General features: G+C 45.6%; 1 protein-coding gene across 3 annotated transcripts in view; it reads right to left on the bottom strand.

The window, feature by feature from the left end:
* FAM124A (family with sequence similarity 124 member A) overlaps window positions 1–21362 on the bottom strand; it is a 77485-nt gene that overhangs the window by 43136 nt on the left and 12987 nt on the right. For 2 of the 3 annotated variants that reach the window (XM_074378126.1, XM_074378125.1), the window contains one exon: window positions 8972–9705. In XM_074378126.1, the coding sequence (XP_074234227.1) occupies window positions 8972–9705 (734 nt within the window). Of the gene's footprint in view, window positions 1–8971; window positions 9706–11832; window positions 11966–21362 lie in introns of those variants that run through there. The other variant, XM_045514070.2, reaches the window with a different exon arrangement.

The raw sequence follows: 21362 nt of genomic DNA on the forward strand, positions 1-21362 counted from the left end.
AACAGCAAATCTGAACAACACTAGAGACCAAAAAGGCCTAAGAGACATATACAGAGGGAAGTGGGGAGGAGCAAGACGGGTAGGGGATTAAGAGGTATAAATTATTAGGTTTAAAATTAGCTACAAGGATATACTGTACAACATGGAGAATATAGCCAATATTTTATAGTAATAAAAAATGAAGTATGACCTTTAAAAATTAACACTATATTATATATTTGTAACTTATATAATATTGTACATCAACCATACTTCAATTTTTAAAAAGGATGACTAAATGGAAGCTAACAAAAAATATATTAACACAGGAGGAAAATTCACTGGAAATTAAAGTAGGTTTTGGGGCCTGGTGTTTAAAGGTTCAGCCAGCCTTACAGAGCTGTCAGATCGCCAGGAGAATAGGATTTGGTCTAGATCGGTGGGATCCTGAACCCCCGCTCTTAACTGCTGGCTCCCAGGAGGCACCTGTGATGGTCACCCTGTTTTCCCGGCCCTGGAGGAAGGTGACCCTCTGTACCCCACTTTGCTGCATCACAGCCTGCACACGTCATACCCCATGGGATGGTCTGGACCAGCTAAGAACGTGGAGCACAGGACTCTTGTTCATCTTTGTTCATCCCCAGTACCATGTCCGGTTGAGAGGATACGTTCAAAGTGTTTATTGGCGCGATCAGCTCCCTAGGGTGCTGGATTGTCTACATCTGATGCAATTTACTGACAGGCACAAGGTGGTTGGCCTGCAAGGGACCAGCCCTACCTGCTGGGAGCCGCTTGCCACATGCAGAAACAGCAGCCCTTTCTTCCACATCCACCCCTAAACCAAAATCCTTGGAAGCACAGCCCTGGACAGACCATACTAAATAAGCTAAGTGGGAGAGGCAGGCCAAGGGGGGAAAGCTGCTCTAAATTTGAGAGCAGAGAACGTGACTTTACATTCCTCATTCTCCTTCCTCTGCCTCAAAGCTCTGATTCCAAGTCCTGCCAAGGCCCATAATCATAGTTCACTTCTTTTTCTTTCCCTAAAAGAAAATTACTCTTCCTTCCAGGCCCAAAAGAGCTATGATGTCACTTACACATTCTGCAGGAATGTCAAACTCAGACGAGGCTCTGGGAAACGATATTCTGGGGTACCTTTCGACACCCCTGGGTAATCCGCACAGATAAAACAGCCCAGTGCAGGTGATGTGGTTCACTGAAAACAGCACATGTCTTCAGAGTCTGGACTGGGAGCCACAAACCCTGGTTGGGTGGGGCGAGCTGGTGTGCCCAATGGGATCCAACTCATTCACACCCCTTCCTGCTTCCATGGGTGGATGCCCTGCCCCTGGGGTCACTGCATCCCTGTCCTGAGAATACCAGAGACCAAGGGGGAGGCAGGACAAGCTGACGTTTCCTGGGGAGTGCTGTGCAGCGGACATCTGGCCTGGGGCTGGGAACAGGATCCAAACAGTTTTAGGAAGTTCTGAGCTCATCTTCCAGACACCTCTTGTGACTTGTACTCTTTTTTTTTTCTTTCTTTTCTTTTAATTGAAATATAATTGACATATAATGTTATAATAGTTTCAGGTGCACAACGATGCCTCAATATACGTAGTACATATTGCAAATGATCATTGTTATCCTGACTTGTACTTCTGATGTTCTGTCCTGAGCCTGCTACTAAGTACAGTTATAACACACTTCAAGAAGGGAGCATGTCCCAGGCTGTGCTAACCAAATATGAAGTGACAAGTGGGTGGTCTTGCTTAGAGAATCCCAAACACCCTGAACGTGTAGAGAGCATGCTTGGGCAGTGGCCCCTGGGAGCTGGTTAGAGATGCAGGACCTCAGGCCCCACTCTGGACCTCTTGGATCCAGGTCTCTGGAGGCAGCCTAGGAATCTGTGACTTTCAAGTCTACTGAAGCTTGAGAAGCACTGACAGGAGGAAGGCCCAGGCCCTGCCGTGTTCCTTGGAAAAGACGGGAGCAGCACAGCCAGTGTGGGTCCTGAGTCAGATGCCCTAAGTCTACTCCCAATCCTGCCATTTGCTGTTGGTGACACTGGGTGTGGCAGTTACAGACCTAAATCTCAGGGTCTGCATCTGCAGGGTCAGGGTGCGAGCCGTCCTGGGCTGGCAGAAATGCTGAGAGGGTCAAGTAAGGTACTAGAGTGCACTTAGCCTAAAGCATGGCACCAACTAAGTAAGCAATTAATACTCATTATCACACCATTATTATTTCTTGGGTAAATTCCCTATGTAAGCTCCTCCCCAGGCAAGAGGCTGACCGACCGGACATGGTCTTTCCCCGTTTCTGGCAGCTAAAAAGAGGCACCTAGCCTGGAGGGTGGACAGTGTCATGTGTGTCACTTGGCCTTCCCAGAGATACAGGCTGGGCCCTCCCCTACTGTCCCAGCCTCCCCTGGAGTGGAGGGGCTCCCATCAGCACAGCCACTGTTCCCTCCGGGGCCCCCAGCCTAGCAGGAGGGGCAGAGAGGACACCCACACATCCTCTTTGCCTCCTGCCCTGCATTCTGTGGCTGGACTCCCACTTGCCATCAGCCAGCAGATGCTTGGACCCAACATGATATACCACATCCACAAGAGAAAGGACAAAAAGCACATGATCATCTCAATAGATGCAGAAAAATCATCTGATAAAATTCAACACCCATTTATGATAAAAAAAAAAATTCTTACCAAAAGTGGGTATAGAGGGAATATACCTCAACATAATAAAAGCTATTTATAACAAACCCACAGCCAGCATAATACTCAAGGGTGAAAAACTGAAAGCCTTCACACTAAAATTTGGAACAAGACAAAGATGCCCACTCTCACCACTCCTATTCAACATAGTCTTGGAAGTCCTAGCCACAGCAATCAGGCAAGAAAAAGAAATTGGAAGAGAAGAGATAAAATTGTCATTATATGTAGAAGACATGATACTATATATTGAAAACCCTAAAAGCTTCACACAAAAACTACTAGAGCTGATAAAAGAATTCAGCAAGGTAGCAGGATACAACATTAGCATACAGAAATCAGTTGCATTTCTTTACACTAACAATGAAGTAGCAGGAAAAGAAAGTAAAGAAATAATCCCTTTTAAAACCGCATCCAAACAATAAAATACTTAGGAATAAATCTGACCAAAGAGGTGAAAGACTTATATATGGAGAACTACAAAACATTGATTAAGGAAATTACAGATGACTTAAAGAAATGGAAAGATAGCCCATGCTCTTGGATTGGAAGAATCAATATTGTTAAAATGGCCATACTGCCAAAGGCAATCTACAGAGTTAATGCAATCCCTATCAAATTATCCATGACATTTTTCACAGAACTAGAATAAATGATCCTAAAATTTATATGGAATCACAAAAGACCCAGAATTCCCAAAGTGATATTGCAGAAAAAGAAAGAAGCTGGAGGAATAACCCTCCCGGACTTCAGACAACACTACAGAGCTACAGTAATCAAAACAGTGCAGTACTGGCATAAAAACAGACATATGGATCAATGGAAAAGAACAGAGAGCCCAGAAATAAACCCACAGTCCTATGGTCAATTAATCTTCGACAAAGGAGGCAAGAATATACAATGGGGAAAAGACAATCTCTTCAGTAAGTGGTGTTGGGAAAACTGGATAGCAGTATGTAAATCAATGACATTAGAACACTCCCTCACACCATACACAAAAATAAACTCAAAATGGCTTAAAGACTTAAACATAAGACATGACAAACCTCTTAGAAGAAAACAGACAAAACATTCTCTGCATAAATCTTAGCAATGTTCTCCTAAGGCAGTCTACCCAGGCAATAGAAATAAAAGCTTTTGCACAGCAAAGGAAACCATAAGCAAAACAAAATGACAACCTATGGAATGGGAGAAAATATTTGCAAATGATAAGATTGACAAAGGTCTAATTTCCAGAATATATAAACAGCTCATACAATTTAATAACAGAAAAACAAATAACTCAATCCAAAAATGGGCAGAAGACCTAAACAAGCAATTCTCCAATGAAGACAAACGGCCAACAGTCACATGAAAAAATGCTCAATATCGCCAATTATCAGAGAAACACAAATCAAAGCTACAATGGGTATCATCTCACACCAGTCAGAATGGCTATCATTCAAAAGTCCACAAATGATAAATGCTGGAGAGGCTGTGGAGAGAAGGAAACCCTCCTACACAGTTGGTGGGAATGTAGTCTGGTGCAGCTGTTACGGAAAACAGTATGGAGATTCCTCAAAAGACTAAAAATAGACTTACCATATGATCCAGCAATCCCACTCCAGGGCATATATCTGGAAGGAACTCTCATGCAAAAAGACACATGCACCCCAATGTCCATAGCAGCACTACATACAATAGCCAAGACATGGAAACAACTTCAATGTCCAATGACAATATCCATGACTGGATAAAGAAGCTGTGGTATATCTATACAATGGAATACTAGTCAGCCATAAAAAAGAATAAAATAATGTCATTTGCAGCAACATGGATGGACCTAGAGAATGTCATCCTAAGTGAAGTAAACCAGAAACAGAAAAATACTATATGATATCACTCATATGTGGAATCTAAAAAAAAGAAAAAAAGGACACTAATGAACTCATCTACAAAACAGAAACAGATTTGCAGACATAGTAAACAATCTTATGGTTGCTGGTGGAAAGGGGGTGGGAAGGGATAAATTTGGGAGAGCCACTTAATACAAAAATAGATTAAAAAATCCAGATTTCTTCTGTATAGCACAGGGAGCTATATTCAGTACCTTGTAATAACCCTTAATGAGTAAGAATATGAAATCAAACCTATGTATGTATATACATACTGGGACATAGTGCTGTACATCAGAAATTGACACACTGTAACTGACTGTACTTCAGTAAAAATACATACATACGTACTACTTAAAACCTTTTGTTTAAGCCAATTTCTCTTTGGCCTTAGGAGGATGCAAAGAACAGCAGGTGACCATCCACCATGGAAGAAGTCTTCCAAAGGCTTAGATGCCATTTTCAATTACCTTGCTACTTCGAAGACATGGTGTGACCTGCTTTCAACATTTCCCAGCCACATTCTCTTTGTGAAATTGCCCTTCAGGTCCTCATCTGTGCTTCTTCTGTCTGTGTCTTTGGGTGGAAACTCAAATTGATTCTTAAAGAGTTGGCCCTGCCCATGGCACTCCCGTGGTAGGCCCCCAAAGGAGGCGATGGCCTACCGTTTGGGCCTGTGTCCTTGTCAGGCTCCTCAGAGCTCCCTGAGGAGATGTCACCATATACCTCAGCTGGGCTGAGTCTCAGGACATAGGGCTTCATCCTGTACTAGCTACGTGTAAGAGGTGTGCTCCAGGAACTCGGCTGGGAATAAGCAAGCCAAGCTTACTGGCAATCATAGTCTACAAAATCTCTGGCTGAGAGAAACAAATTTGGGGAGATAATCTGAAAATGTATCCCTCCCTCTGGGACTAAGTCAAGCCCACGAGAGCTGCAGGCGGGGACCACCTCATTTTGCTGCACTATACTTGGCTGGGCGCCCTGCCCACACTGCAGGCACTGTGTAAGAAAGCCTTGGGAGGCCTCGGTGCAGTTAATCTAGAGGCACACTTGAGGGTGGGCAGCTGACATCACTATGGATGCAAGAAGGTGGGGGCAACACTGCTCCCAGCACTCGGAACCAGGAATAGTTGTGCATCTAAAGCATAGTCTATTTTTCCCTCGTGGACTCTAAATCATATCACGGCTGATTTTCTGTTCTGTTTTTGCTGCTACAGAACTCAAGATCAAATTTGGGGCCTATTTCTGGAAGGATGCCGTCCAACAGAACTTTCTGTGATGATGGAAATTTTCTGTATGTGTGCTGCCCAATATGGTAGCTATCCGCCACATGTGGCTGCTGAGCACTTGGCATGTGTCTAGTGAGACTGGGGAACTGAACTTTTCATTTTAATTAACTTCAACTTTAAATTTAAATGGCCACATGCAGCTACCAATTAAACAGCGCAGCTTGGGACAGCATATAGGAAACGGCATGTATTTTGGATGTGACACTTGGTTTATCTTTCTTTCCTATCATTTTTCCTCTACTTCATGTCCTTTCACTAATTATTTTTATTAATCTTCTAGTATGATCTATATCTTTTTCAGCCAACCTAAGTTTTTTTTTTTTTTTAATGTGAGAATCTACTTATAAATACACAAAATAGATAACAGCCTTATCCCCAACTTCTTTGACTGGGTACATCCTCCCCTCTGTTGTGCAGCAGAGTAATTAATATGTTCATTTAAGGAAAGGGAGTCCCAGGAGCAGGGGAAGAGAGGCCTTCCCTTCTGTTTCTGTCTCTGTTCTGTTTCTTTATCTTGGTGTTGCTTGTGCAAATGTTTAGTTTGTGAAAATTCATTGAGTGTATATGATGCACACTTTTCATCATATAAATCATTTATGTTATTCTTCAATAACAAGTAAAGAGAAACTATTACGTTCAAAGGACAATGTTAGTTTAGTACGGTCTTGGCTCCAGAAAGCGGTAGTTCCCTCTCATCTATCATTAAGGCAAATTCCTAAGATGGATTTTCCAGAGGGATCGGGGCAACTTCTGATGCTGGCAAACCCCTGCCCCCAACGTCCCCGCCACCTTTTCCCCCAGAATCAGGCAATGCCAGGAAAGGAGGAGAGGTAAGTTTCAGGAGGAAGAAGTCTTTCTTTCCATCTTATCAGATCTTAGTTAAAAACTTTTCTTATAAGAGGCTGAGTATCTCCCAGAAACAGACCTCTCAGCTCTTCTCCTCGAGAGGAAACACATGGGTGGATGAGGTCTCTGAAATATGGGAACGTTAAGTCAATGGGGCAGGATGAGGAAATGAAATGCAACCTACTTTTAAAGAAAGCAACTAGAAACTACCCTACCAAGGTTTTCTTCAATGTCTAACCTCATGCAACTGAACCGAAGCATTTATTTTAAAAAGTACAGTTGAAAATGAAACTTGGCCGACAATACTGCTGAGGAGAATGTGAGTAAAAAGGCGCTCTCTCAGCTGTGTTCCTCCCGCCATGGCCGAAATACCTTCATTTTGCTAAAGACTGAAACACAAATTTTAACTTTTAGAAGTAACTGGGAGAGGTGGGCAGGTGTGCATCTCCTGCTAGAGGAGAAGGCTGCTTTCTGCAGTGAAGCAGTAACAGTAACCTGTTCAAACGGCCATGATCAAGGATTATGAGGGGGGACTGTCAGTCCTGTCTGCTCACAGTGATTTAACTCTTAGACGTATTACTATTTTGAACAAAGGCCCAAATTCCTGAGACCCAGGATACAAATCTTCTTTCTTACTCTTTTCACATTGGATGCTCTAACTTCAGAGGCCTGCACCTACATGGATTTTACAGCCATTTAAATGTGTGGCTCTTCTTTGAAGTCGTCTTGCAGTGGTTCCTCTGAGCAGAGTTCAGGCCAAGCTTTCCTCCTTTATTCTTTCATATATGGTATTATAGGGATCAAGAGGAGAAAGTATTCTAAATACTGCAAAAAAGAAGTCCCTCAGAAACAATCACATTCATTTTGGTTTTTTAGTATGAACAAACTTCTTTCACTAATTTTTACATATGCAACTGCATTATGTTTGCATAAAGAATTGGCAGTTTTTAACACAGAGGAAAAATGTTCTCACATTTCAAAAGGGATTATAAAACAAATGCTAGCTAGCATTTAATTCACCGAATAATATATCAGTATTAGTTTCTTATTTGCATAGTTCAAAGGGAAATCTGAAAACTATCTAGTTCCTACAAGTTGTAAATATCTCAAGGTCACCCTTCTGACTTGAGTAATGTGGCCTGCCTATTGTTTTAACCAGTTATCTGACAGGAGCCAAATTCTCACTTCATTTTGCGATATGTGGATTACATAACTGATGTTCAATGCCAAAACCAACAAAAACTAAGAAATGTTACCTGTGATTTAAGTAAATACAATCAGTGCCTTTCAAGACATTGTCCCCTAACTTGCTATCAACTTTCTCTTCTCGGGTGTCCATACGTGAAAACTGAAATGCCAGAGGCAGAGGCATTTCAGAAACACAAAGTCCTGAAACTGATTTACCTGTTAATTCTAGAAAACCTGGGTCTGGAAAGCATTAATCAGGTAGGGCAGGTGTGGGACGTTCTTAAATCTGTATGCTGAATTTTGAATTCTAGAATTGAATTAATGATCCCTAAAGAGTTTTAGACAATCACTGGAAGGATGAGGGGAGAAATGGGTCCAGTAACTGAGCCAAGACTTGAACCATGGAAGCAACAGAACAGTCTACCGCATCCATTTCCTTATATGTATTCACACACCCCTCTCCAAGCTTCATGAAACCAGAAGCTCCAAAGCCATCACATACTCCTTAAAACGCTTATGAGAAAGTCATTTTCAAGGGATCACTGAATTTTAACAACCTACTGCCCAGCAGCAGAAGGGTGGAAGGGTAGAAAGCAGGGGGGGGGGGGCACTTGAGGGAAGAAGAAAACAGGTATCTTCCCTGCTGAATGTCATTATATTACAATTGTCATAGATTTTTTTTCCTGAAATTCCTTTGTGGAATGAAGAATTTGTTGGGAAAGAACTCCCTACTTGTAAGGAAGCAGATTAAAGAGTCTTTAATAACAAATTTCCTGGGATGTCTGCTCACTGAAACCCCCAGGAGCCAGAAGCATTTAGTGGACAAACAGGGGGTGATGAGGCACTAGAGGAACTGGCTGTGGCTGGCCTGTGGCACATGGCCGGGGCAGCAAAGTGAAAATTGTGTAATTAGAGTACAGACAACTTGACTTGGTCTAAGAGCCAGAGGGTCACTGGTCCCTCCTTTTTCTTAACTCATTATTCTGTAACAGGTACTAACTAGAGTTTCTGCCAGAACCAATCCACTTGTTTCCCAATTCTCCCAAGAGGGAGATAGACACAGACACACAGACAGACTTCCCCAAGGTACCTGCAGAAGGATCTTGTTCCCATCGTGGTCCTCCGTCTGCCAGCGGCCCTCACTGATGGGGCTGCAGGGGTTGGGCAAGAGAGGCACCAGCTCGCCGATGTCCTTGACTCGGAACTCCAGCACGGAGGAGTCGGTGGGGACCGGGGCCTGGTCACGGGGCAGTCTTTTCAGAGAGAACTGGATGTCCACATCCAAGTTGGAGAAAACGGGGAAGATGCAGAAGTCCGTTTTCCTCTGGCTAGGACTCCGCCTGAGGATGAGCTCGTAGAACTTGAGGATGTCGGCGTAGTTGTCATGGCGACAGTAGATGGTGAAGCGCACGATCTCCCTGCCGTAGTGCACCGGCCGGATGGCCCACAGCGGCGTCCCGGGCGCCAGCGTGAAGAAGTCCTGGCTGCAGGGCAGGTAGGGCAGGAACCGGCTGGGCACGCGCTCCGTGTGGTGGTGGCGCCAGGGCGGCCGCTGCAGCGTGCGGTGCAGCTGCAGGATCTGCTCCTCGCCGTACTCCTCCTGCAGGAACAGCACCACCGCCAGCGCCGGCTGCGCCGCCTTCGGGGCCTTCCGCCGCCGCCGGGGCGCCCTCCTCTCGGAGACCCTGAACAGCCGCAGGTCCGGGTGGATCCAAGCCAAGACCTTGTCGATGGCCTCCTGCAGGGGCTGCGACTGCCCTGGGTCTGCGATTATGTGGATGCTCACCAGGAAAGGGTCCTGCGCTTCCTCCACGGAGAGCTCGCCTAAGAGCACAAAACAAAACCCAAAGAAACAAATGGTGACTATTTCATTAAGGTGTCCCGTGATGACACGCAAGGCCTGAGCAGGAAGAGAAGCTAAATTCTACCTGAACTGACTCCATGATCCTTAGTTTCCGATTCCAAGTTCACATGCAAATAACACCGCCGCAGCACCTGGCGGCCCCAAATTCAAGCGCTATTACTCACGCTGGCCCCCACGCTGGGGGGTGGTAGGGCAGCCTTGGCCCAGCACTTCAGGTGGAGCGCATATTCCACACACTCTAGCACAAAGTCAAGCCTCCGCGGATTTGGAAGAGATAACAGGGCCATCAGGGAGGGTCCTGTAGCATTACGTGTACACCATTTAGAATTTCCTGCAGTGCCTTTCCCCACAAACGTTCCCTACGCCACTGTACACCTTTGGTTTGCTTATCTCACCGTTTATTCATCAGTTTGTTCATTCATTTAACATTGATGGAATCCTTTCTTCACCACTTACTCTAATTGATACTTTGAGCCCTGGCTAGTGAGGCATCCTGCCAACTGTGTCTCCATGGTGGGGTGGCCGGCTGGTGATCGTCTTGCTGCTAGAGACACAGGGGAGAACAACTTGGGGTGGGGGCCGGGGGACAAGCACAGTGTTGTTGCTGTCAGAGCTTCCTGGGGCTGTGGTTGGGGGTGGGGTGATGCACGGTGTGACCGTCACTGCCTACGTCATGCTGCCTTGGGGGCCTCTTCTTGGACCACGTCCACCCAGAAGCCCACATTCCCTGAATGGGTCAGCTCCCCTCCCTATGTCCTCTGGCAGAACATCAAATTCCAAGTGTGAATTTAACTGTTTACTTCAGCAACCTGTTCCAAGGGGTGGACAGTTTGCCGGCCACACTGGGGCATATTTCTACTACAGAAATATTCAGCATATTTTATCAGAGAACCTGATAAAAGGCTTGCTCTTGTTCATGATGGCTCTTTTTGTATTTATTTAAGTTGTATGACCATCCAAGGGAAATCGAGGAATCTTTAAGTCTACTGTGACTTGGAGGGTGAGATTCATCTAGAAACTAGACCTGTGTCCACACATGTCTCTCACAACATCCACTAGAGTTTTAGGCTTAGGGTGATCATGCCGTCGGTAATGTCTGAGAAGCGGGTGTGCTTTTAGAAACCATCAATCACCCTGATCGGTTTGTGGGATGAAAGGTGATTTTTTTTTTTTTGGTAGGTAAACAAGATATTCCAGGTGGGTTTACAGAGCATTTCATCAGAGGCACCTGCGATAACATGGTCTTAATTTTGCTGAGACAAAACCTGTCTGAATTTTCATCCCACCCTGACTGTTAGATATCTCACTTGGGAACAGGGAGCTCAGTTTGCCATTGCCTTCTTTCTTAGTCACTCATTTGTTCACACACTTCTTGAGCAATCTATGCACCAGGCACCGGGAGACAAGGAAGCTGGCGCCATGACTACCATGGGAGTCTATTTATGTAGGCTCTGGCATGAATAGTGCTCCCTTAGAGCTGTCCAATGCATGACCCCCAGCCACAGGCAGCAGCTCTCTAAAGAACCATAAGTCACAGATGAGAGCTTCATGATTTAGCTGGGAAACACCGACATAAAAGAGGAAAATTCGACCTGATATAAGTCTATAGGAAATATGATAGGGTAGCATCTTAGGTGGAGGCAAGATTCTAAAGTCACCATGACACAAACATTAACTATACACAATGTTACCACTGAAAGTCCCTGGAATTTCCCACATAGGACTACAAGGTCCTGACTTGCAACAAGATAACACAGCCAGGCGGACGTTCCGTTGGTTGAACACCTGATGAAATAACAGGCTTGCTGCATGGCTATGTTATAAAAGAAGAGTCTTGTATCGTTCAACACCAGACCCCCACTCACTAGGCGGTGCCTTTCGTGCTACAAGAGGCTTTTGGGAGCTGGAGTGGCTTCTGGAACCGAAGGATGTCTAAGGTAACAGCAAAGCCAAGTCTTAGTACTCCCACGGTCACAGGGTAGAATGGTGGGTGGAATTATTTAAACTCTCCCCCTCTCTCTGGCTGAGCATATATCCCTGGACGTGTATCAGTTAAATACGAGCATGACGGAATTTCAATTTATTACCACACCACGAAAGAAGGAGCAATGTTTTCTCTAGAGGGCTTCTGAGAAGGCTTTCCAGAAGAAGTTCCAGGTGAGCTGAGTCTTGAAGGGTCAACGACATCTCCCTTACAACAACCTCAGATGTGGGGGTGATCACTGCAGGAAGAGGGAAGACTGTGTCTGAAGGCGCAAAACTGTGCGGAAAACAAGCACATTTGGAAGAGGGTGGTGAGTAATTCTGAAAGATGGCAACAGACGCAGTAGGGAGAATGGATGGGAGCCAAGTTGCACAGGGCTTCAGCTCAGCTGGATAGTGAGAGGGGCAATGGAAAGTTTTAACAAAGGGATGTCAGGATCAGGTCAAGGCGGGGGTTGGATACTGGCAAAGTAAGAAGTTAAAAAATGAGTGGAGTCTAGGTGAGAGGTGGCAGGGCTTGGCAGTGTGGGAGACTGCATCACCAGCCCTGGTTCTTTATTCTACCCCATCTCCTTGCTCTCTGCCCGTGTGGCTTTGTAATTCCTCCTACAATGGCTGAAGTGTGTTTCCCCACCCTTTGACTTTGACTAAACAACAGAAAGACAATGAACATTAGTACCACTATCAGCAGCAGTGCCGTTGAAGCAGAAGCAGTGAGAAAACAAACTGAGTACATTTCCTGCCAGTAAGGAGCTCCAGCAGAAGTAGGAGAAGATACCACAACTAGGACAATGCACAGTTCACTTTTCCATGGTGCCCTGTTCGCCCACCAGTGGAGACATGAGATTTCGCTGAACAGTGATGAATGCTCACTATAAATGGAAAGGAGGAGAAAGGCTTGGGATAATCTGGGGATGAAGAAATGCACTTGAGAAAATTACAGATGATTTCTAGGAGGGGAAAGAGCATTAAGGAATAGAAGTCAGAGCAATCAGGCAGGTCCCTTTAAGCACCTGACCCCACACTCAGGACGAGCACATGACCACGTACATGGTGCCACGTTGTCGCTGACACACAGATGGCACTGAGTGTGGACCAGCACTTTCTCCGCGTTCCACACGCATGAACTCATGTGATCCTCACAACAACCCCAGGAGGGGGAGGGTGCTACTCTTGCCCTCATTTTAGGGAGCAGAACATCAAGGCACAAAGAGGAGAGGTACCCTGCCAGTGGCACAGAGGACATGCGCAAGCACTTGGCTCTGCGGCATCTGAGGTCTGTGTGCACCATCCTCCATGGTTCTGCAGAGAAGGACTAGTTTCACAGCCTGAGGAGCAGCTGTCACTCTCCAGCCACTCCTGGCCATGTAGCTGCTCCTTCTTCTCTCTCTCCTGCTCGCCTGTCTGCTTCTGATTGGCTGGCTTCTCAGCCAGCAGTCCAGAGCTTCATGTCACACACACCCATTTACATCTCGTTCTGCTGGCCCTGGGTCTCTGAGGAAGAATATCTAGAAGCCGCCTCCCTGACCTCCCTGAGGGCACGTGCCCAGGTCTCTGCACTGCCTTCAAGCAGAAGTGAATCAGGCCAGCTCTGCAGGTGCGTGCGACAGTGACAGAAAAGCAAAAGTTGGCATGGGGAAGGCAGGCAGGCGTGAAGAGGCCCCGAGTAAGGCAGCTTCTGAGTCTCAGAGACAGAGCTATCAGGGTGCTCAGCGTTGGGGCCGCCTCTGTTCCCTGCACAAAGGTTTCCCAGGGAGGAGTAACAAAGGCCATGTTGAAGCCTGCACAGAGGAGTGAATGTTTACAGCTTTGCAAAAGGCAAGCTGCCCGACTCTGCCTCAGGGCAGGGAGTGGGGCTGAAAGGGATTCGACCTAGCACAGCTGGCCTGGGCAGCTCGGGATGCGGCCCCATCAAGCGATCAAGGAAGATGGAGACCCAACTCCAGAACTCCCTTTGCACTGTGTGAACCAAGGAGATTTAAATCCGGCCCGGAGAAGGGCCGGGGAATGAGCAGCGGCATTAGCCATCGCCAGCACGTGCCCACCGCACGCGACCTTGAAATCAACAGGCTCAAAGGGGCACAACACGGCTCCAAACCATCATTGGCTGCGAGGGTTACACACGCCCCAGAGAAAACCTGCCTCCGTGGAGCTAAGACAGGAAACCAAGTATTTGAGGGGAAGGAGAGAAAATGTGAATAATTAATTGTCATGAAAAGCCTCTCTGCCTCCGTGGAGAAGCGGAGACACTGCGAATGCGGGATGTGTCCCGCCTTTATCGTATCTATTACACGCTTCTCAGGGGCCCTCAGAGAGCACCTGTTCAGTGAGGGCAAGACAGACCGAACCCGGCCAACAGGTGGACGTCCCCAGGGCTGGTGAGAGGATGGAGCCGTTTGCACAAGGTTCACAAAGCTTTCCAACTAGCTTCTGCTTCCCAAGAGGACAAGCAAGAGTCTTCCCTGTGTGATTACGTATAATTAGATCTTCCTGATAATGTGAAACAAAAACAACTCTAAGTGAAGCGCTGCACCAGTGTGGGTCTTCTGTGAGGCAGAAAGCTTACTGTTAACCTGAGCATCTATTCTGTTTTCCCCAATATTTCGCTCTCTTGTATATTCCTTTTTTTGGTCTCGTAAGTGTAACAGAAAATAACTTAGATGATAATAATCACGTATCAAGTTCTTATCATTTGTTAGACATTGTCCTAAAAGCTTTGCATATATTATCTCATTTAATCTTTAAAATACCACCATGATAAAGGTGTATCCTCCCCATCTTGCAGGTGAAAGAAACATTAACTAAATAGCCAAAGGCCATTCGGCTGGAGAAAAGCAGGGTCTCTGTGCTTTCTCACCTCTCCAGGCCACCATCCTTATAATCCTGCTCCTACCCTCAGCCTGCCTGGCTGGGCTCTGAAACTGTGGCTTAGCTCCTTCAGGAAACATGGCGGGGTGGGGGGATTCTGCTGTGGATGGACCGACCATTATGCCTGGGCAGTTTCTGGCAGCCCCTGACCTGCACAGATGTCCTAATCTTGAGTCTGGTGGAGGAGGCGGGGGGGTGGGGGGGGGACCACAGACAGATGTCCTGATGCTGGTCCTCCCACTCAGCTATCTCAGTACTGCCTGTGCTGGGACCCCCTCACGGCACTCTCTGCACCTGGGGCTTCACATCAGTCTTGCCTGCACTGGCCTCCACTGTCTGGTGCCTGCCAAGCAGACCTCCTTCCAGAACTGGCCAACTGATGTAATCCTACGACACTTACTTCCCAGTAGCAGGTACGTCTAATTGAAGGTCCAGATCTCTCATTCCGAAGGGAATGCCTGGCCAAGTCTCAGGACGTGACAAGCTCAGATACCCCTTTCTAGAATTTCTGGGCAATGACTGATGTCTCTTGTCGTTTTATCCACCAGCCATCACTGACAGTTTGCAATTCAGTGTCAATCACTTAATTTAACCAAGGAAAGTTTATTGAACACCTACTATCTGCCAGGCACTGTAGGATAGAATAGAGAATAAAACAAGTCTCTGCCTTCATAGAACTTACACTCTAGAGGGGAGACAGACAATAAGCAAATATGTAAGATGGAGTCAGGAACCTAACTGCAACAGATCCTTCACTGACCAAACCATGTTCACTGTGGGTATAAGAAGGGGTTTCCAAGGCAGCAGCCGTAACCATTTCCATCACCTGAATAACTGCCGGCGGACCAATCCAGTGCCCTAAGTACCACGGGGCCCCAGACACCCTCAGGAGGCAGCAGAGTCTGGACATGGGCAGCTCCAGCCGCTGCAGGCTGCTTGCTTTAGGGAATCTGGCCCTGGAGCTTAGCTGGAATCTCTCTAACCTCAAATGCAGGAGGCTGAATAAACTTATTTGCATTTCCAAAGTTCCACTCGGTGGCACAGAACAATTCAGGAGCTTAGAGACTTGGTCTGTCAACCAGACACACGTGACCAAGCGCAGAAAACCCCCGTGAGACGGTGGGTCAGGTGTGCAAGACAGACACGCCCAGGGCATAGGTGGACGCCGTGAAGAAAGATTAGGTCGGGAAGCAGGAGGGAAAGAGGCCCCAGGATGACAAGGAACAGGAAGCCCACTGCTTTGTAAAGGACCGCAGAGGGGCCGACCTCCCCCCATTAAGCTGCGTGGTCTTCCTGGGATGCCGGAAATAAAAGCTCCCAGAAAGGCCCTTCCAATTCCTCCCTGGGAGAGTTTATTCATCTGGAATGTAATGAATAACCTGCCGTCAGCTTTTTTTTTTTTAAGTTTTTTTTTTTTCAATAAAGCCAGTTCCTCGAACTTCTGAACTAATTAAAAAACTGAAGCAATCCTCTTTGTCCCTGACAACACTTAAGATCAAATCTCAGACATCCTCAATGCTTAGTAATTTTATGATTTTGACAAGGCCTTTGATTGGCCTGTAACTCTGAGCTGTGAAAGGGGCAAGGCTGGTCCCGTGCCAGCCCCAAACTACAGACAAAATCAGACGCCGGGTTGGGAAGGGTGGGAATCTGGTGGCCGTGAGGTGGCATGTGGAGTGTTTAACAAAGGGGATCCCAAGTGTGCTCGTAATACAGATAAAATGCTTCTCCTCCCTCAGGCTGAACCCACAGAGCTTTCCTGTAACTGAATCGAGGCTGAAGTGGTTAAGCCCAAACATCCATTTTCACTTGACAGAGGACAGCACGGCAGGATCCCTCTCGGGCTCTTGTAAGAAGAATGGCTTTGCTATCACTGTCGTTACTGGACTGCGTTCTCAATTTGCATCATCTGTTGCAGAAGCAATGCCAGGAATCTGGTTGTGATGTGCATTCCTGAGCTCGCTCTAAGACTATTAGGAAAGAATACAAAAAGTAAGGCAGATACTCGAGACACCCTGCATGTTTTTCCACTTGGAGATGTGACAGCTTCTTGATTTCAGTGTATTTCTCAGCTTCATTGTGAAACAAACCTCTGGAAGGGAAGAGGAGGGGGAAGTCAAGGCCAGACACTAACCAGAGAGTAATCACAAAGACATGTTAAATTCAGACCCAGCTTGACACTGATTCTGGAAGAGGACAGGGAAGTTAATAGGGAATTAGTCTGAGAGGGTTTAACTCAGCTAGAAGAACTTAAACATCTCTAGCATAGTTATCTAAGTCCTGAGAACTACAGTGATTTTGCAGGTTGACAAGAAGGGAAGACAGGTCTGGTGCACAGCAACGTCCACTGCTTCATAATGTACCAGACCCTTCGAGTATAAAAGTTACAGGCTTCAAGACAACTGAGGACACGCTAGTATTTTGCGCAGAATCATTCTGCTACTCGGTAATTGCCATTCTTTCTAAACCACATTATAACTTGTCACCTCCATCAGTGGCGCGGTCACCCTGAGAGCACCAGGACTTCAACAAAATTCTGTAGATTTGGAGATGAGGCAGTAGGGTTTGCAAACAATGGGATTAGAATATTCATCTTGTTTTAAGAAGTAAGATACATCAATCAAAACAAAACAGACAAGAGAGGAGGATGTGAACCAAACCTTTCCCAAGGATGCGTTCATCCAGACCTCCCAGGCTTACACTCGAGCTAGCGGGAGGAATCCTCACAAGTACAGTAATTATGATTTATTTTTTAAAAAGGATTTATTCTGGCAGGAATGTTGAGAAATGAGACAAACCGCTATTACAAGTGTTCTAGGGAAAAAAAAACTATGTACGTGCTTATAAAATGGATGCATCGTAGAAAAATCGGGGATAAAATCTGGCATTAGTTTTGCTTGTGATCAAACCAGCAATGTGGGAAATGGAGTGGACTTTTTTTTTTTCTTAAAATTCAGTGAAATATTCAAATACTTAGCCAATTTGAACAGGATACTAATGTATCCTTGTTTCCTTAGAAAACATGCACCTTACAGCCCACTTCAAGAACAAGCTTACTGGGCATGACTAGAAAATTAAAGATGGGTGAGACACTTAGCCCAGCCTCTCATGTTACAGATGAGGTCGGGTGACTTGCCCAAGTCAACCAATTAGTCAATGGCAGGACTAGAAAGAGAACAAGCATCTCCCAGCTCCCAGTTTGGGGCTGTCTCTAATTCTGAAGAATTAGCATTACTCCTGCTAATGGCCCCAAGGATTGCAAAGCAGGAGGAGACAGGGTCCCTTCCAGAGATCAGAACCTGAGGACGCAAGATGATCACACATGAGAAATATAAGAAAAACACATCATTCAGGGGTCAGTCCTGAATGATGTAAGGGGTGAATTTCAGGGACAAGAACCCAAGTCTCCCTCTCTCACAATTTTCTTATTGCCTGTGGCCCTCCACCAGCAGAGTCTGGGCTGTTCATGGCTTCAGGGAAGTTGGGGGCAGATGGACCCATTCATCAAGTTTCTGAATTTAGATTATTTTTCAGATCATAGAAGGGGAAACAGTCTAGAAGGGTAAGACTCTCTACTGCAAAGGCTGGGGTTTTGGAGACAGAAAAGGTTTTCTGAGCCAAGAAAGGCTAAAAACCTAGAGCAGAGGTCTCACGCCATGAATAGGAGTGCAGAACATGTGATTCTTGAGGGGTGGCTTTTCCAGCCTAGAAGATGTCAAGTTTGGGCTTCTGGTGGGAGGAAGACTGGAAGGGGCCTGACCAAAGCCTAGATGCCAGAAGGTTTCTGAGAAAGGATCAGGTACTGAACTCTGGGGCTGAGCCCTGCAGGGGTGGGGACCCCAGAGCAGAGGAGACCTGTGCCTTCACTAGCCAGGGGGCAAGGACGGCGGCTCAAGTGTGATTATAGAGAAATATAGCAGTTCCACTTTTATACCTGAGCAGGTGACTGAAAATTCATACTCACTGCAAGAGGTTTTTTTCAGAGAGTTCTCAATGGATAATAGAAAGTGTTACATTCCAACTGATGGTGGCCCCTAAACATGCCAGCTCATGGAAAGGCCTCCAAATTCTGAGTCCAGGTTACCTGTGACTCACGTTTTAGCCTCACTAGGTTCAAGCCTGAGGCAGTGACATATTAAAGACGGAATCACAGAGGGACCCAATTCTCCCTGCCACAGACTTCTCACAACTATTCTTGTTACAAAGGAGGAAGGATATGTCTCCCAAGCACAGGTGGCACAGCTCAGCTTCACCACCTTTTGGTACCAATGATAATGCCAGACGATGTCGGGGTGAGAGAAAAATAAAGGGGAAGTGAGAGCAGATGGAATGCTCCTTCCTTCCTTCCCAAAACGAGTGTGTTGTACAAAATTGAAAAGTTTGATGAATGCGGAGGAAAGAGAGAAGGTTCACAAAGAAGGAAGGGAGGAGGACTGATGGGATCCTCTTCGTTTTCCCAGCCAATTCCGAACACTGTAACCACCGTTAGTGGACATGACCTGGCTTTCTGCACAACATTCCCCAAATACTTCCAACGTGTTATCCCCTCAAAACTTAACGGCAACAATACTGATGCTGACTAATGATAGAAATTGTCTACTGGAGGGAAAATACTTCCCATGAAGCCTGTGCAGGACGCTGATGGTTTTGGGCACTGTTATTGCTGCCTGAGGTTGGGGCAGATGTGTAATCAATACTGTACTTTTAATGAGAACCACAGAACAGACTTCAACTCGTGGGTCTCCAAAAGCTGATAGCCTCTCTGTTAATAGCCTACTCTTCAGAGCACTTCTGCCCATTGTTATTGTTTGCGTGTATTGTGTGTGTATCCATCCATTCCACTTTTGTTCATAAAACCCCGATTTTTTATAAGATCCTGCACTCTCACCCATGCCAATGGGAAGGAGAAACGGTACCTTCAGAGAATGACCTGGCAATAGGGAGAAGAAGCTTTAAAAAGTAAATATGCTTTTTACCTTGCCAATTTCACTTGTAGGAATTTATCCTGAGGAAGACATGAAGGACATGTACAAAAGTGTAGTATAAAAATACTCCGGGCAATGCTGATTATAATAGTGAAAACGTGAATATAACCTATAGGACTAACAATAGGGCACTAGTTTATGAAGTGTGGTGCAGAAATGCAATGGAATTCTGCACAAATAGCCAAAGTGTTATAGAAGTAAGCTTACTGGTATATAAAGAAGTTCACAATATACTTAGAAAATTAGACTATAAAACTATCCAATATCATTTTTGGTAATAATAAATCTATACAGGAATATAGATGTTCAGGAAAAAAATCTGTAAAGGCAGACACCAAATTTTGACTTGTTTCTGGATGGTGGCATTCTGAGTTTTCCTCTTTTTGCTAATCTGTATTTTCTGATTTTTTCAACGACTATGCCCAAACAATATTTATTTCAAAATTGAGAAAAGCACCAGGCATGTCTCAGGAATCTGTACTTGCAGCTACTCACTTTTGTTTCCTCCCTTGGGATGGGGGGGTGGGGGGAGGAATCCTGACAACCCTGTAGACCAGATGTCCCTGAAGTGTCACTTCAGCCTCTTGGGGAAAATGTGATCATGAGAAGCCTGCCTCCATTTTTCTTTCATATCCTGGCTAGAAATTGATGCCCTCTATGTAGTTGAAGTCACACAATTAAAACTTATCTATGAAGCCAGAAGAACTACACGAAATTTTTTTTTTTTTTTTTTTGGAAATGGATGTCAGTATAACAGAGCACCAGAGGAATTGTCCATGTGGGATATTGTCCTCAGCCTTTGATTTCCTGATGGATATCTTTGGTTATTGCTTTTTTCTTATCAACTGTCAAACAGTAATATTGTCTAGTTTTTCGGGCTCCCATTCAGAAGACTGTGAATATAGAGACCCCATACCATCAAATAACAGGCTAAGTACACAGACGCTTTCAACTCCAGGAGTTTCCATTCATCTCAGGTTTCATTTGCTAATTCCATGATCTTATCAATAAGGCTGCCACCTGCTTCTCAAAAAAATGCCAAATACCTCTAGCTTGTCTGATAAAGAACAAAACTCATATTTTAAGATAACCACTCTTAGGGGAGGAACTCAATTTTCTTCCTTTAAATTGTCAATTCAGTAATTTAAATATTAAGTGAAAAATGTTCTTATCTAGACATTACACAAGTTCTAGCATCTACAGATTATATACCATTAAAAATGAGCCTCTGAAAGCAGGACATTTGGATAAACCATATCTATCAGGGGTGACTTAATAGCAATCTTGTTTATTGGGGATATGGGCTAGACCAGTGGAAAATTTCAGAACACACACCTCACCTGACTCAGGAGGTCTGGGGTGGGGCCTGAACTTCTGCATTTCTAACAAGTTCCTGGGTGAGGCTGAAGCAGTGGTCTGTGGACCACACTCTGAGTAGCAAGTTTTCCAGTTTGGTGATTTCATGTGCTCGGCCAGGCCAAAAACACCTTGTCGGGGCAGCTGACAAAATGCGGAGTGAGTGGACACCCCAGCCTGCACCAGGGGGCATTCTATGGCTCTCAGCTTCTGCTACGCCTCCACCTGAGTGGCTGCAAGACCCAGACCTGCCAACAATGACACACCGAGGACTGTGGTCTTTTTATCAGTGTCACCCACCAGCTACATGCTAAATGGCTCCAGCCCTAAGAGGAAGGTCCAGGAACATAACGGGTGTCTCAAACATGAAGCCATACTTGTCCCAGAAAGCCTCATTGCCTGGGGCACAGAAGAGCCACAGGCAG

This window comes from Camelus bactrianus, chromosome 14, assembly GCF_048773025.1.
Source record: "Camelus bactrianus isolate YW-2024 breed Bactrian camel chromosome 14, ASM4877302v1, whole genome shotgun sequence".
Taxonomy (NCBI): Eukaryota; Metazoa; Chordata; class Mammalia; order Artiodactyla; family Camelidae; genus Camelus; species Camelus bactrianus.